The sequence below is a fragment of the Vombatus ursinus genome, unplaced genomic scaffold (genome assembly GCF_900497805.2).
Source record: "Vombatus ursinus unplaced genomic scaffold, bare-nosed wombat genome assembly UNPS02014779.1, whole genome shotgun sequence".
NCBI classification, from domain to species: domain Eukaryota; kingdom Metazoa; phylum Chordata; class Mammalia; order Diprotodontia; family Vombatidae; genus Vombatus; species Vombatus ursinus.
In genome coordinates, this window is record NW_020954557.1 from 12,880,956 (window position 1) to 12,899,379 (window position 18,424).

At 35.9% G+C, this 18,424-nt stretch overlaps 1 protein-coding gene across 6 annotated transcripts in view; it reads left to right on the plus strand.

The window, feature by feature from the left end:
- RFTN2 (raftlin family member 2) overlaps positions 1–18,424 on the plus strand; it is an 82,649-nt gene that overhangs the window by 12,823 nt on the left and 51,402 nt on the right. For all 6 annotated transcript variants that reach the window (XM_027865667.1, XM_027865665.1, XM_027865666.1 and 3 more), the window contains exons 2-4: positions 566–749; positions 3,433–3,544; positions 14,228–14,528. In XM_027865667.1, coding sequence (XP_027721468.1) covers positions 566–749; positions 3,433–3,544; positions 14,228–14,528 — 597 coding nt within the window. The remainder of the gene's footprint in view (positions 1–565; positions 750–3,432; positions 3,545–14,227; positions 14,529–18,424) is intronic.

Below are 18,424 nucleotides of genomic sequence, written 5' to 3' on the forward strand. Positions count from 1 at the left end.
TATAGCCTACTTAAAGATTTTAGTTAAATTGTATATTTTATACATTCAAGTTCCTTAATATTTAGAGTTTTGACTTATTGAAAAGTATTTAATGTGATTTTTGCTGAAAAATATTTAGGCAGTTTTTAGATTTTCTATAACAAACTATCATGTAGAATATGGATGTTTTTATTATAACCTAACTTGAAATTAAGTTGCATCTGTGGCAGTCATATGTCACAGATTTGCCAGTACTATCTACAGTTCAAGGGTGGTTAAGTGCACCTTTAAGAAGAAAACATTTGTTAGACTATGTGTCCTGATTTTTGGTTCAAAAAATATGATCACCATAGCCATGTTGATATTTCTTTTTTGTTATTATAAAAAGACATAGGCAGTACTGTGTGAGGAGATTTTATGACCTACTACATTGCAGGTTCCTAGGAAGTAGAAACGCTGTCCTATTTATCTTTGCATCCCATCAGGAACTAGCACAATACCTTATACATTTAGATTGCTCAATAAATATTTGTTGAATTGAATTGAATTGATCTATGATGCTTTCCTTTTTCTTTGCACATTTCAGCCTCCTCAAATCCAGAAGTTATCAAGATCAGCTCAATTCTGGATATAGCACCAAAAGTTGAAGAATATTATGTTAAAGGCTATATTGTAGGAGCTGTTCACCCTGTTATATTATCTGTTGGAAGAAGAAGACACTTGCCAGCAAGCCATCTGTATAGAGTTGTATTGTCTCGTTTAAAATTAAGGTATGTTATGCCAGAAAGAAGGATGTCATTACTTATTTTTAGTTGAATAAATTAATTTTTACAAATCCATTTCACAATACAAAGATTGTTTTATAGATCTTGTCTTCTCTTGACGCAGTGAAAAGCTATTTCAGTGATGCTCAGTGTTCTACCATTGAATATCATTAATTTACCTCATCCCCATCCCTTGGTCATCCATTATTCCTACCCTGCTGACACCCACCATCTTCCATCTCCACTCCTACTCTAGATCAGTCAAGTGCTCCAAGAGGGAATGAAGAAACTATGAGTAAGTCTTTCACAAATCTGTGCTGTCTGACCTCAAAAGGTTCTCCATTACTCTATGACAATTCTTATATTCATTTTTTATTTTTTTGATTGCTGCCATATAATCCATAGGAACTATTCCTCTTTCCTCAAGTGCACAAATAGATTCTTTTTCTCCTCATTCTTAGTAGATGACTTCTTCTGCTTCTCTAAGGTCAAAGCTGTCTGAAGTGAGTTTCCTCAGATCACCTCCTGACTTGCTGAGTATCGAGGAGGAGGAATGAATGTCCCCACCACTGGTCAGTATAGGGAATTAAACTGTGTAATGAAGTTACTTTAGTAATAAGATACTTGACTGAGAAGCCAAATCTTTAGAATGTAATCATCATCTCTTGATTCCCTTCATATATCGTGACCCTCCTCCTAATTTCCATTTTTAATGGCACTACTCTTCTCCCAAGAACTTCAAAAATAAGACCTCAAAGTATTATTTAACTCTTCCCTTTTTCTCATTGTCCTCTTACATCCAACTAGTTGTCATGTAGTATTGTACTTCCACAGTATCTTTTATCTGTACCCTGCTGTGCACCCTAAATTCTGGTCTTTATCTCCTCTTACCTAGACAATTGTAATAACTTGCTAACTGGTCTCTTGGTCACTAGTATCTCTAACCTTATTCACACTGCTACCAGAATAATCTTCCAGATGCACAGCTCTGGTCACTTCCTTTATTAAAATAGCCTTCAGTGGCTCCTAATTGTCTACACAATAAATTACAAACTCCTTAACCTGCATCCAACAACCCCTCCTACTTCAACCTACTTTTCCAGCATTAGTTTATACTGCTGTATCTCACACACTCTACATTACAATCAAAGTAGACTATTCCCTATTCTCTTCTCTCATTATGCTCTCTTTCATTTCCGAACCTTGGTTATTATCCCTCAAGCCATCAATAGATTCTCCTGTCATTCCCACCTGTCGAAATCTCTCCTTTCCTTCAAATGTCAACTCAGGTGCCATCTTCTCCAAAAAAACCTTATTTGATCCCAACCCCTGCTGGATCTTCATTTGTCAAATTTCTCACAGAACTTTACTTAGTGATTATCACACTCTAATTGATATTATAATTATTTATGCATGTGTCTTATCTTCCCTGCTAAATGTTTTTCCTTGAAAACTGGGAATGTGGCTTATGTTTATCTGTGTAACTCCAATGCCCATCCTAGTGGCTTACTCTTTGTAAGAGTCTAATAAATGTGTTTAATTGAATTGATTTAAATGGTAGCAACTGAAATTAGCATTAAGTTGTAAAATGTGATCATTGAACTAATGAGAAATTTCAAATTTTTGCAAGTGTAGATTAACCTCCTGAACTTTGTTGACTTATTTTCCCCACTATAGGATTAAAAAAAATTAGCCATCATGTTTTTAAATTATTTGTTTTCAAAACAATAGTTAATTTTTTCTAGCATACAGTTAATAGTTTTCATAGTAAAATAATAAAAGTAAAGTGTTTCATTTCCATCATAATAATAAACCCCAAGCCTAGGAAAATATCTGAATTTAACAGTTTTTTAAACACAATTTTAAACACAAATCCATGACAAACCCTTCAGATTTTGCTTAGAGCAAGGGTCAGCAATTTCTTTAGCCCAGAATGGCCCTAGTGGCCCTGAGCAACATCCTTATGCAGCCAAGAAATAGGAAAGAAGGCAAAGGAGAAGAGGGCAAAAAAGAAAACAGGGAGAAGAAAAAAAGCAGAAAACCTGGCAATATTTTTGATAAAGACTTTTATAAACTAACTTAAGGTGTCCTTTTAAGGAGGACTACCTTTCACTAAATGATTTCCTACTTATCTACAATTATGCTTCAGCTTCTAATAGAGTATTGGATCCTAACATAAATGTGGTAACTCAAGCATTACTAAACAAACATGACACAGTAGCAATGTTTGTGTCCTAATTACAAATCTGATCAGCCGTGTATAAATAATTTTTCCATTCTGATATCAAATAAATTATTTCCACATAAAATCTTCCTCTAAGTAGCATTTTATTTATGCTCTTGATTCATTTTGTTATACAAAGATTATACATCAGTCTTAAAATTTTTGTCAGAAGTTATTTGACTTTCTTTAAATATATGTTTCTTTAGATATGAAAACAGCTTGTGTTAGAAACTGGAAAGGTTTAAGCATTATTATAATGTGTTTTCAAGATGTTTCCAATAAGAATGCAAAGCCATCAAATCTTATATAAAATCATGGAAAAAACTGTTGCCAGGGTTTTATCTGTAGATTGACCTACAGATAATACCTTGGAAAATAAGCATTCAAATATAAGTATTTTGATGGGCAAATGTTAGATGAAAATCAGTAATAGAGCTCTGACCCAAGATCTTCTCTCTGTCACAGCCAGACACAGACAACGCTCAAAGAACAAGGCCGACCCAGGCTTGTAATCGAGGAATGTCCCTTGACATATGAAACTCTCACAAATGAAGGAGCGAAAGGGTTGATAGAAAAGGTACTGCTATTTGTCTTGGCCATTTCTATTCTGTTGTAATTTTTTTTCTGTTTCTATTGTGATTGTTTTTTAACTTAAAAAAAAAAAGATTGACCTTCATTACAACAAAACCTTTGAATAACAAAAAAAGATTTCCAAGTCCTATCTTTTCATTCTCTCATTTTAAATGTTGTTCAAAACAACAGAATTTTAATAAAAATTAACAAAATTTGAACTGTCCTTGGAGTTTAATGTAATTAGATTTAGCCTGCAATGGACATCTGTATCACACATTAAATCCTACTGCATTGTCTCATCATGCCTTGCAGTGTCCTGAGTCCTAGAATACCCTGAGAGTAGAGTCCAAGCTTGAAAGTTCTACACGCTGGAAAGGCTTCAAGCGTGGTCCTAGAAATAAACTCTAGCTACTCTCTGAGGACTGACCTAACAATACAGAAACTCATCAGCAATGGGCTAGTCACAGGGCCTTTGGCCATGGTAAACCACAAAACAAAGAAAAATATAAAATAACCTTTTTTGTGTGACTTTTTTTCACTTTTGCAGTTGTAACACCTCTTTTAGCTCACTGTCACAATTCATTAGCAGGATGGGTCCTCAAATGGCAGCTAACTACTCCTACACTAATTCTAAGGGTAATTCTGAGGGTTTGTGCTTTCTTATACTCTCTCACAAGTCCCTGTCCAGTGTGGTTCTACCCATCTGAAGGTATAGCAAGGACATTAGTTATAAAATATCCCCCAGATTGGAGGTTCACTCTACTTTCTGCCCACACTCAGGCCCAGGGAAGAGTGGGCTCGAGTTAAAGTATAGAGAGAGATAATCAGGCACACATCTTACGAACAAATGCATCTCATGATTTGTGGCCCTGGGAGTCCTTTTTTTCCCTTTGTGGAAGCCCCATCAAGTTTTCTTCTAGGAGTGTTATCATTGGTAAATGAGTAGTTTCTTCATCCACTGGGCTAGCTCCTTACCAGATTCCATGTTTTGGCTAACAGGACAGTCCACTACTGGGCTAGGTCAAGCAGATTATTCCTTAGGATCGGGTCCTTACCAAATTAAGCTACTGCTGTTGCCAGACCCAGTGGTCTTTGCTACAAACTCTGATTGCTGTAGGGACTTTGCATATTGTGGTAGGCTGGGAAATAGGGTTCATACTCAAAAGCCATCAAGGAAGAAAGTGAGAGATCGTCTGCTTGAACCTTTTGTATACACTCTTAGTCAATTAGAACACTCTTTATCACCACAATACTAGTCCCTCTGACACTCGTGACCACAAGTAAACTTATCAAGTCTCTGCATATTGGATTGAAACAAGTCAGGGAATACTGCATGTCTTCTGTCTAACCCACCAGGAAGAGCAAATACTTTCATGCTCTAAGGACTAGGCCTTCATTGGCCAGTCTCCTCATTAAACAATAGAAGCAAAATAGCCAGAAAGGGGACAGAGGATACTAAGAATCATATAGTTTTCAGATTATCTACAAACAACTTAACTCTTGGTACTCTAAATGTGAGAGCCTTGCTCGGTGTCCAGTGAGTAAACATACTATTTTAAGCACTAACTATCAGTCTTACATTCTCACTATAACAAAAAACAGAAAAAAAAAAATGGAAGTTGTCACTAAATGGAAGGATGACTCACAAGTTCTCCTTAGAGAAGCAAATTGGTTTTTATCATGCATCTAAATATAGCAAGAAACATTATTTCATGGTTTACTTATTCATCTTATATTTCATCAGTCCAGATAAATACTTACAAAAAGGCCATGTCAAAATAATTGCAGGTTATGTGCCAAAATCTATTGCATAGAAGGTAGAGAAATTCCACAAAGAACTTGATAAGACCCATTAAATAAAATCAATGTAGACATTAATATACAATGACTTTAAAGTAAAAGTGGACATAGAGGAGAATAGTGAAAATTTGTTGGAAAACATGATTCAGGAGTAAAAAAAAAAGCCAATTAGAGAGACTGAGGATTATAAACTAATTCCAAACCCACACTTCTATATAATGGATGTTTTCTTCAGAAAGAGATTTGGTGAGTACTCACCATGAACTCAATGCTGAGTACTCACCATGAGCTCAACGCTGAGTAGTAGGACCAAAAATTAAATCGATAATATTTTAACATATAGTTAAATTCCATTTTATGGAAGGCATTTCCAAACTAGCTGTCTGTGTTCAGTCAGTATACTGCCTTGTTAGAGCAAAGATCAAAATCAATACCAAAATTAGATCAAGATTATAAAAATATATAAAAATGAGAAAAGAATATGGCACACAACTGAGACAACTCCCACTTGGCTATGTAAACAAGGTGTTCATACAGCAAGCATTGACAGAAACTATCACTATTTCCTAAGCAAGTTTAACTGATGTAAATCAAATGCTATAATGGGGAGAACAGAAGATCCTAGAAATTCCGTCAGTCAGCAAACACTTCATCTCTTCGCCAGGTACAGAGATATGACAGAAAAGGGGAACATCAAACAATTTTAGAACATAAAATAATTTCTAAAGTTAATGGAGAAAGAAGACTATGATAAGTAATACTTCATAAAACAATGAAAAGCAGTGGAGAAAAAAATGATTTACAGAAAATTTGATGAGATCCACCTAAGCCAGATCACACAAGAACATTTAAGATGAAAATGGAAGGAGAAAATAAGAAACAAAGCAGAGAGGAGAGAAGAAATAGAAGAAAGATGGTGAGGATTTGTAAAGATTTCTGTAACAACCTTTTTCCCATCAGTGACAATGGAGCTACCTCACTTAGATTCTAACATCACAATCCCAAATATGCTGAATCAAGAAGTAGAAAGAGCAGTAAAAAGAACAAAGATGGGAAGAGCAGCTAAACTAGACCAAAGTATACACAAAGGATGTTTTGTTAAAGATGAAACAACATTGAAGGTATTGAGGAATGAATCCTCCATATATTGAAAAGAGAGTAAAGTGTCAAATGACTGGGGGGAAAAATCACAAACTTTATTATTGCCCCCAAAAGGGTAGTCAAAAAACTGTAAAAACTACTGACCTACTTTACTGTATCTACAAAATATTTATAGGAAATATCTGCGTACTTTCCAGGAGCATTCCTGATAAAAATACGAGAAAGAAACAATCACTTTTGCAAGCAACATTCTACAGCAGTCTACATCTTTACAATCCCCTAATTGGCTGAAAAGAATAAAGAATATAAGAACCTACTACATTTATTGTTGATTACTAAAGAAAAACAGTTGATTTGATGAAGCAAAATGTCATCTTAAACAGCAAATGTCTCCATGTATATGTCAAAATCATACAGTGTTTCTTGGATAACATAACAACAGAGAGAACTTTGTTCAACAACTCTATGATGATTAAAATCAATCAAGATATAAAACAGGTGTATATGCTTGTGAAAGGTATTTGCCACTGTTAAAGATTATGTCAAATGCAGAACCCACATGGAAGAAAGATTCCCCACAGATGGCAGGGTCTTCCAGATGCTCCTCTTTGTAGATGGCATTGTGTTGGTTGCAGCAAGCTGCAGAACATTGCAGAGCTATGTGTGTATGTATATGTATGCATACATGTGTGTCTGTGGGCTCAGTAATATGTATGTGTCTATGTCTGTTTCTATTTCTATATACTATAGAAAGACAGACATAGATATAGACATACTCATATGTGTGTTTGTTGGACAGACACTGTGGATAGATAATGAGTTGGGTCTGGAGAAAGCTGGATTGCCTTTGGGAAATTGTGCAATTCTTTTCATGACACTCCCCTCCCTTCCCCCCAAGGTTTCTCCCTGAAACGAAGTCTCCATCTTTTTAACATTAATATTCTTCTTGTGATGCTTTATGTCTGTGGGTCATAGAATACCACAAACTCCAAAGAACTAAAGTTTCGTCTTACCCAAAGAGCAATGGAAAGAGACATGGTGAGTATGAATAGGATGCCATAAACTATCAGTGAAGAAAGCACTGGAGGGGAAGCATAAAGGGTGCCATCACGAACTTTTACAACTGGAAAAAGAGTTGGGTCAATCATGTAGTTGGAGCAGAGGATAACTGATGAACAGACTGTGTGCTCCATTAGCATCCCTATCATCTCAAGCAATCTGGAGGAATGTCCCCATGGCATTGAGTAGAGGATTTATAGGAGAACATGAACAAGAATCACACAGGATGAGAAGGAATGAAGAAAGAGTTGCAATCTGTACCATGGAAGACAGTACACACATTGATGAAATCCCAAGTCCATATGTTTTTTATGTCATAAGCTGCTCGATTTCATGGGCAGTGTCTAATGTGTTCTAGTACTATTGCACCAGTGTGTTTAGTAAATGTTTTTGATCATGATTTTAAAATGTGATTTAGCTTATATTTTGGTGAACAGCAAAAACTTCTGAGGTTTTTGTTTTCTAGGTGAGAAAGAAGTGTGATATTGTCCTGTAATTTTGTCAGTGTTTCTGTTGTCCCCTTGAATTAGATGAGGATAAGTAAAAGATAGATATAGATATATACATATATGTGTATAGATATAGATATATACATATGTGTATATATATATAGATATATACATATGTATATGTATCCAGTGGTAGCTACTCATGAATAAATGTATGATAGCTATTAGCACATGTGTATATTTCTACTATGGAAATGGACTTATATTTACAAACACTTGGGAAACATGTTAGACTAGTAATCAGGGGTGTGCGGCCTCAAGGCCACACATAGCCTTCTAGGTCCATAGATATGGCCTTTTGACTGAGTCCAAGTTTTACAGAACAAATCCTTTTATTAAGGGGATTTGTTCTGTGAAGTTTGTGGGCCACATGTGGCCTCGAGGCTACAGGTTCCCCACCCCTGGATTAATACATAAAACTCATAAGATTAATCACTATAAGTAAGAAACTCATGGAAAGTGCAAATTTGCAAATTTTTTATATTAGGAGAAAATGTTCATTTAAACGAAAGTTTATTTGAATTTTAAAAATTGAACTTCTAATATATTCCTACTGGAACAAACTCAGAGACCTTATTTTGTCTCTAACTTCCTGAACATGGTTGAAGATACATTGAAACAAGAAATTATTATTATTTCAGCATTTATAATAATGTAGTTATTCCAGAAAGAAAGACATTTCAGGAAATAAAGTACATAAAATATTTGAAAATATCTATGTATATAACTAATAGTAACGGATATGAGCCATTTAATATCTTAGGAAAACCACATTGCATAAGGATTTCAGTATAAGACAACTGGATTCTAAGATGGGATTTAATTTTATACTTATACCAACTTAATTTTGAAAGTGAGGACAAGATAATTATCCAGAATTCTTGAATGAAAATAAAATTAGAGAAGGACATCAATGCCCCATATTTTAAAACTAAAATGGAATTAGCACTGTTTCTTTATCAATACTCAGAGTAAAACAGGCTAACCCTTTTGTATTTTGTCACTCAAAGCTGTGAACTTAACATATAGAAAATAAACACAAATTGAAATCTCCCCACTTATAGCATACCATTTCTCTATCTCACCCCTCATTTTCTGTTCCCCACCCCCATTTTAGGTACATTTCTGTCATTAGGGGGAGAAAAAGCTTCATGAATTTCTTATTTTCAGTTTTTTCATTTGCTATAAGAAAATTATGTTGCATCAACCATAATTCTTTGTCTATCCCATTTATTCTGTCCCTCTTTCTTTTCTCCAATTTCTTCTCTCTTCCTTAGTCCTCTCCAACTTTGCCTTCTTTATTCTCCCTCTACCAATTTCATCCTACTCTCCCTTTTCCCTTTCCCCTTTGTTTCTAAAAGTGTGATAGACCCACTGTACTCTGCCCTGTGCAGGCCATATCTGGAATATTGTGTTCAAGTCTGGGCACCACATTTTACGAAGAACATTGATAATCTGGAAATTGGACAAAGGACAACTAGGATGGTGAAGGGCCTTGAGATTATACCACTTGAAGATCAGTTGAAGGAACTAGGCATATTTAGCCTGGAGAAGAGAAGCTCCCATTAGGAGATAGCTTGGGATAGTAGATAGGGCATTGGACTTGGAGTCAAGAAGACCTCAATTTAAATCTAGCCTTGGATACTTACTAAGTTAGAGAGAAATCACTTTCATCTAGTGAAAAGTGGGTAGGCAAAATTTTGAAAATTTTTCATTCTAGGGAAAGTTTCAAGGAAGGGAGAGACTTTAGCAAATATTGATGGTAGTGAGAGGGCAGCCCATTCTAGAGATGGGAAACAATATGAAGAAGAGCATGGAGACAAGGGTGGACAGTACAAGAAGAAAGAGCAAAAGTAGTCTAGTGACTACTGTCATGTTCCTGCAACATAAACTATGTGAAAAGGAATAGTATGAAATAAGGCTGGAAAGGTAGGTTGGAGCCAGACTGTGACAACCCTTAAGTGCCAGGATAAGAAATTTATACTTGATTTAATAGTTATTGGAGAAATATTGAAGGATTTTGAGTAAAGAAGTGACAAGATCTGCTACTTTCTACCTGTATGACCTTGGATAAATCACTTCAATTTCCTGATTCGCAACTCCCTCCCTGCAAATGCTACTGCCCTCCTTCCAAATTCTACCTTGTATTTATTTTTGTATTTATTGTCTGCCTCCATTTTCTGAATAATATCACCTTCCTCCCAGGCTGGTTGTGAGGATCAAATCATATATTTGTAAAGTACTTAGCACAGTGCCTAGCGCATTGTAGGTGCTATATAAATGTCACCTATTATCATTATCTTCATCATCATCATGATCATTATTACTACTATTACTACCACTATTATCATTATCACTATCTATACTTTTTATGTATATGTTATGTACCCTTATACAATGTAAGCTCTTGAGAATAGAGACTGTTCAATTCTTGTCTTTGTAGGTGCTTAATAAATGATTGTTGATTTATTGATTGAAGATGAGAACTCCGAATTAGGATGATTATTCAGACAGCAATGAGAAAGGTAGATTGGAGAGGGAAGAGATTGCTAGTGGGAAAACTAGTTATGATGCTATTACAATAGTCTAGGTAAGAAGAAATGAAGACCTGAAGAAGGAGTATTGCAGTGGAAGTCAATCGTCATTTTAAGCATAGATGACTGGCAGGGTAGTGGTACCATCAAAAGAAAGGGCAGGAATTTTGTTGAGTTTGAGATACCAATAGAATTTCCAGATGGTGCTATTTAGCAGGCGGTTAGCTATAGAAGATTAGATCTCTGAAGAAATTTTTTGTTCATTCATTTCAGTCATATCTAACTCTTCATGATCCCATTTGGGGTTTTCTTGGCAAAGATACCAGAGTGGTTTGTCATATCCCTATCCAGCTCATTTTACAGATGAGGAAACTGAAGCAAACAGCATTAAGTGACTTGCCAGGATCACACAGCTAGTAAGTGTCTGGGGCCAGATTTGAACTCAGGAAGATGAGTCTTCCTGACTCCAGACCTGGCACCCTATCCACTATGCTAACTAGCTGCTCTATGAGGGGAAGCTAGGAAAGATAAAGACTAATGTGTCATCTATGAGTAAGTGATCATTGAAGCCATGGAAGTGGGTGAAAATGGCAAAATACATAGTATACAAAATAAAAAGAAGCAGGTAAGGACAGAATTCCTATAGATATACATTCAAGAGTTAAATGCCATCACATGAGACAGAGTAGTATCAGTCAGAGTGTTAAGAGAAGAATCATGAGAGTGTAACATCATGAGAGCCAAAAAGGACCAAAAAAGAGTCAGACTTGGTGATAAAGGAAGTCATTAATGGTCTTGAAGAAAGCAGCTTCAGTGAAATTGTGGGGGGAAAAAGACAAATGATAAGAGGTTAAAGAGTAGACTGGTGTTAAGGAAATAATTGCTTGTGGGAGTAGTAGGATCAAGGAAAGAATGGTTTGGATTTAGTTTTAATTTGTTTTTTAGGTTAGAGAAGTCCTGAGTATATTTGTAGCATATAGACTGGAACCAGTAAAATGGGAGATATTGAAGGTACATGGGAGAGAAGGATCTGGGTAATCATTTTTAGAGGGTTTGGAAGAGAGGAGTTGAGGAAATTCAAATCAGATGACTTTAATATCTTCATTAAAATAGGAATTAAGATCATCTGCTGAAAATGAAAAAGGAGTGGGTGAATCAAGTTGAAGTCATGAGGAAAGAGGAGAAGGTTTGGAACACCTGTTATGGGGAATATATAATAGGGAATGAATACAAAGATTGCTATGTTAGCTATGAAGGCCTATTTGAGGTTAGATAGAATAGCTTTGTAATGGACATGGTCTTGTGATTTTTTTCTCCAGCAGCATTTTTGCTACTTGGGATTAGAAGCAAATTGAAATTCAACAAACTTTTTTTAAGCACCAACCAGAAGCCAGGCCAAAAACAAATAGTCCTGGCCTCAAGGAGTTTACATTCTAATGGGAATACAACATATGTACAAACAAGTAAATACTCTATAATTTGAAAAAGGAAAGAACACTAACATTTATCATGGAAGGTTTCCAGTAGGAAGTACACTTGGTCTGGACTTTGAAAGAAACTAATGGTTCTAAAAAATGGAGGTGAGGAGGAAATATATTCCAGGCATGAGGGAGGGAAAGATAACTTAGTAAAAATGCATGGAGGCAGAGCATACAATACCTAAACTGAAGAACATCAAATTGGCCAGTTTGGCCGGAACGTAGTCTATAAAGGGGAGTAAAGTGAAATCAGGATAGAAGGGTAAGCTGGAACTAAATTATTAGGACTTTAAACACTAAATTAAGAATTTTCATACTTTACCCTAGAGTTGTTAAGGAGCCATTGAAAATTCTTGAGTGATACTCTCAGACCCATGCTTTAGGATGATTATTTTTTAGCAACTGTGTGAAAGATGTATTGGAGAAGGAAGAATTTGGAATTAGGGAGACCAATTAAGAAGCTATTGCAATAATTCAAGTGAGAAAGTTAATGAAGTAGGGTGGTGTCCATGTTGGCAGAACTAAAATTGGCAAGACTACATATATGTTGTATAACCTATATCAAATTGCTTGCCTTATCAATGAGAGGGGTGAGGAGGGAGGGAGAGAATTTAGAACTCAAAATTTTACACATGAATGTTGAAAATGTTTTTTACATGTAATTGGTGGAAAATAAAATACTAAATAAATAATTTTTTTAAAAAGACTAATGGGGCATCTAGGTGGCGCAGTGGATAGATCTCCGGCCTTGGAGTCAGGAGGAACTAAGTTCAAATCCGGCTTCAGACACTTGACACTTACTAGCTGTGTGACCCTGGGCAAGTCACTTAACCCCGATTGCCTCACCAAAATCAAAATAAATTTTAAAAAGACTATATATATGTGATGAGAGATAATAAAGAATTAAGGATGACTCCAAAGTTATAGAGCTAGGGGTTAGCAAGATAGGGGAAGATGGGGAAAAAGGAGATCAAGAATTTTAAGCGCATAGGAAACAACAGTACTAAAATAGCTAACCACTGAGTTAAGACTGGAAAGGGAAGTAAGAACAGAAAAAAAATTTGTGGTTGTTCATTATTAGATGCTTAATTCTTCTGGCTTCAAGAATGACTGATTTCATTACTCTGATTTCATCGATACAAATCACAATGCCTTCACACCCTAGTAGACAGTTTTCATAAGTTCTGGCCAAAAACAAAGTTCATCATCTGGTAGCCAATTTTCTAGTAATGAAGAACATTTTAAGGACTTAGCTATGCTGTTCCTCAGGTAATGTATATAGGCTTATACTTGAATCCTTTCCAACTTTTTGTAAGACCTCTTGGAACTTACACTCCATTGGCCTAGACGTTGAAAACCCACAGTCACCTCTGCACTTTAATAAATTAAAAAGCTGTGAGCAGCTTTCTGCTGACCTCTGGAGAGAGTTTAGCATCCTGGAGCTGCATTTCTTTCCACCCCACTGAAATCATGCTCTCAAGCTGCCTTTCCTCAGTTTGTCTAGTTTGTCCTCTCTCAGCACCCAGCCAGATGCATTGGTTGTTACTGGTCCATTTTCTTAGATGGCATGGATAATTGGAATGACAGGAGAGAAGAGAAAAGGGAATGTGGCTTTCCCTCTGGACTCTCCCCACCTCTTTTTACTGACTTCTATTTGTAGACACAAGAATCTGGCTACTCAAAGCATTCCCAAAGCTTAGCTCCTGAAGTAATTGCTGGAATCGTATCCTCTGATAAACATAGATCCAGAGATGTGTCTAATTCTTTCAACCAATCCCAATACAGCTTTTTTTTATCTGATTTCACCCAATGGTTAAGTTGTATTTTTTTTAACTTCTTCCCATCTTAACTATGTTTTTTCTACACCTAGTTTATGCTTTTGATTTTGTTGCTCAATCAAGGAGGAAATTTCACCTGATGAATATGTCAGGGCATAGCACATCTCATGAATTATATTAATTGGAATATACAGTTAATATGAGATGCTTTTCTTGCAAAGGATTACAAAGTACTTAAGTACTTTGGTCAAAAGATCTAATAACAGAAAGCTGTTTGGTAAAGATACTCAATAACTAATAAAGATCAATGGAGTCTGATCTATTCTATGAAAAATTATGATTTTATTAATTATATGTTCATAAGCAAAATTAAAACTCAGATTTGCTTGTATACTTATCCTTCATTATTCATCTCATTTAAAATGCAGATAAATGAAGCTGCTAAAAGAGGAATGAAATTTGTTGGATTTGTAACACAACATTGTACTCAGTCTAAAGTTTGCAATGGCACCAGCCCTGATGGAGACGTAGAATCGGAGTCAACCCTATACAGAATTCAAGGACACCAGAGACACAATTCAGATGAAAACTGTAAAACTTGGAATGAAGGAACTTTGAGTGGGCAGTCATCTGAAAGTGGAATTGAAGAAGAAATGCATCACGAAAGTAAACCATGGCAAATGGGAAGAGAAGGAAGTCCTATTCCCTCTAAATCAAGAAAGGGAGAAGGTAAAAAAAAAATGAGAAAAGGAGAGCTAGGATGTATTTCTACATTAAACGTAGAAAAATCTGACTTTTCAAAAGGGGGAGGAAGCAAATGGGTAAGAGAATGAATTTTGAAAGATTTTTTTAAAAGAATTGACATTTATGTAGTACTTCACATACATAATTTCATTTGCTCTTCACTCCACTCCTGAGAGATAAGTACAACTAATATGATAATTCCCATTGTACAGCTGAAACAAATGAGGCTGAGTGATTAAATGACTCATCTACCTAGCTAGTAAATGTAAGAGGTAAGACCCAACCTCGGGTGTCTACTGACTTTAGCACTGCCTTTCCAAAAACACTAAGCCATTTTAAAATACTCAGAACTGAAAGGAACCTTAAAAATCACATAGTCCAACCTCCTCATTTTACAAACAATATGAGAAAACTAAGGCTTGAGAAGTGTTTTGCCAGAGATTATAGGGAAAGGGGCTTCCTGACTTCTACCAGGCTACAATATAAACTTCTGAACTTTTTTTTTAAGTCACTGCAGTCAGAACTAAATCTCTTTATCTTGCTATTTTCAAATTAGCACCATTTATAAATATGTGTAATGGGCAGCTGTGAACCATGTAAAACAACTGTTCTTCAAAATTTCATTAACTGAACTGTAACTTGTCTATCATCTACAAAAAAAAAGCCTACTAAATTACACTGTTTTAAAGGAAATTTAGGTTTGTCAATAATGTCCAATCTTGTGAAGTCAATTTTTTAAAAAGCCAGTGTGACTTCACAAAGATTCTTTCAATACTAAGAGACCCAGAATTTAAGAATACCTCGAAGTATCAAGCTACATCAGTTGGGGTAGTGCATTTTTTTTAATCCACAAGGCAAAGGAAATAGAAATAATAGAATGAAAGTGGTTATTTTAAAAGCAAAATTATAATATCTGCTTGTAACTATTTGCATTTAAAGTACATTTACACAAGTAGTAGAATTTATAGCAAAAATATAAAAATTATGAAATAATTGTTTTAAAAATTCATGCATTAATTAACACAGTTGATGCACCTGGTCTTTTTAACCATTCCTGCAGCAAGAGGGAGAACTGCAAAGTAGGCAGGAATTTTATCTTCTCTTTTGAGGAAAGATTTGCCTCCTGTATGTACTTGACTTGTGCATGTGGGCCAAATGAAAATGATCAGGAAAATACATTGGAGAAATGGGGAAAAGGAAGAAAGGAGTCAAAAATAGTAGAGTCCAAAGAAGGAGCAAATTAGGATTACCAACCAGAGGTCCAGTCATCTTGAGGTCATTTGGGGAAAGATTAGAATCATATCAAATTTACCAAATTTTTCCATGCTGAAACTAAAGCAATTTCAGCACTGCAGTGAAATTTTAGACTATCCACAACTGTATATTTCAGCCTTTAATAGTTCTTTGGTAATATGAAAGGAATCCATACATAGAGGAAAGATGAGGGGGGAGGCAAGGATAACTAACATTTATTGAGCACCTACTATATGTCAGGTATTGTGCTAAATGCTTTACAAATAGAGAAGAATAGATGAAAGCTCATAAACCATTTTGCACATGAACACTCTCTACCTTTCTACAAGTAGAAAAGACTTTAATGGATCTCTGACTCATCAATGTGGGCGTTTCCTTTCAACAGTGTAGATCACAACAGATCTACACATACGTTCTCAATCCTATGCAACTCTTGTCCAGGTAATCTTATAAATCCTCCATATGTTGAGATTCACCCAATATGCTGGGAGCCTTCCCCTGGATCTCTTGACATTGTTTGGATTTCCGTGGAATAAATGGGCTCTCCTAGTTGTCCTTCATAGTTGCTACATAACTAACCCGCCTTCTTTTCTAGTTATTTATGTTTCTGATCACTTCCATTAAGTCATTTCTCTTGTGCAATTTTTCTTTTCTAATACATTACAGATTCCATACCCAAAATGTGCATGTGCTTTTCCTTCCATGACCCTCAATTTTAAGTCTTTGGAGACTATGGTATTCTGTAATTTAGTGCCATACCAGAAGAATGCTCATGTTTAGAATATGGGATTTGGTTACAAAGAGAAGCTTAGGGTCATGAAAAACACTGCACAATTTCCCATAACAATCCAGACCATTGTTGTCCTTTTCAGGTCTGGGTGCAAATCATTGTCTGCAGCTTCTGTCCAAGATTTGGCTACTCATGGACCGGCTTTATCAGTTGTCTCTCCAATTGCATGTTATAGTCATTCTTCATTCATCCATTTGATTTTTCCTATGTGCATAGGCAGGCAAAACTTTTTTGAATGATCATGTATTTAATTTTGGAGATCTTGAGCTTGCTACAATAAGCACAATGCCATCTACAAACAGAATTGAGATACGACTATCTGTAGAAATTTACTAGAGTTAAAAAATTGATAAAGAAAAGATAGACCCCAACTTAACATAGAACTCAAAGACTTCCTATTTTGTGAACACTTGACTTAGAAAATAACCCATGTGTATGCACTGTTGCGTCTACCACCCCTCCCTGCCACTAATGCCAATTTCTCCCTGGTCCATCATCTACTATTACTGTTCCCTTTGCTTTGAAGTTCTTTTCCAACACTTCTGTGAAAGTCAGAAGAGCAGCTGCATAACCCTGTTCCCCACCTCTGGAAACCTTTTCCCTCTAATTCCATTAATATTGTCCAGTTGCCAGAGTCTCTACTTCTTTACCACACTTCTAGCCCTCCTGGGAGCACAGGGAGGCTAAGGACGTGGGAACTCCGGCTAGGGATCAAATCCTAACTTTACTACTTATGATACATGGGACCTGAGATAAATCTCTTTACCTCTCTGGGTCTCAATTTCTTCATCTGTAAAATGAAAGGTGTAGACTAGATGACTTGTAAGGTCCCTTCCCATTCTAAATTCATGGTTCTGTAATTCTGGAATTAAGCTCTTAAACTACTTTTAATGCTCTTTTGGTTGTATTATAAGCTCAGTACTATAGTCTTTTGCACTAGCATAAGAACATAACTTTTATAGCATTGTTGCTATGGGAAAATATGCTCCAAATTCCAAACTGACTTTAAAATGTTCTTTGAACCTATTCATAATTTGGAGGCTGTCTATAATTATAATGGATGTCAGGCATCTTATATACTTTTGCACACAGACTCCAAGCCAACTTCTTTTGCAATGCAGTCTCCAAGAGCAGAATAAGTGGTTAAAGTAAAACTACTTTTCAGAGAATTCTTTGCAAAATGACTATTTTAACAAACTGTGTGTGGCACTCAGTATAAGAGAATTGTTAGCATTTAGTCATTTCTTCATTGGCCACCGTCCACCAATTCTAAGACATAGCCTGTAAATGTGCATCAAGAAAGTAAGTCTATGAAAAAGCCATTTCTGTTTTAAGATTTTACTTACAAGCAGTAGTGAAAATTTTAGACTAAAACTCTCCTACTTGATAGATAATTTTCACCCTTCTGAGGTTTACTGGCATTCTGTGATAATTAACTAAAACATGAAAATGGCACTAAATACTACATGAAGAAATAGCTAGTGTGCAATCATGGCTTCAGATCCATCTAAAAGGATTTAAATATATAACATGTGCTCTGGAGCCCTCTTCTGAGCCAGGTTACTACATCAGGGTTCAACTGTGTCCTGAGAGGTTGAGGGGCAATCTCTCAATTACTACTGATTGAACCCTCCACAGTCTGTGGTCTTCCCATTTTAGGCCAATGAGTAGCACCCCAGTTCCATTTAACCACTTAACCTCAACGGGCTTTTACAAAGAGAAATTCAAAGATATAGCAAGAACAAACATTTCCCTGAATCCCTCAGGGCAAAATCCCACCTACCCAAATACACACACACACACACACACACACACACACACACACACACACACACAC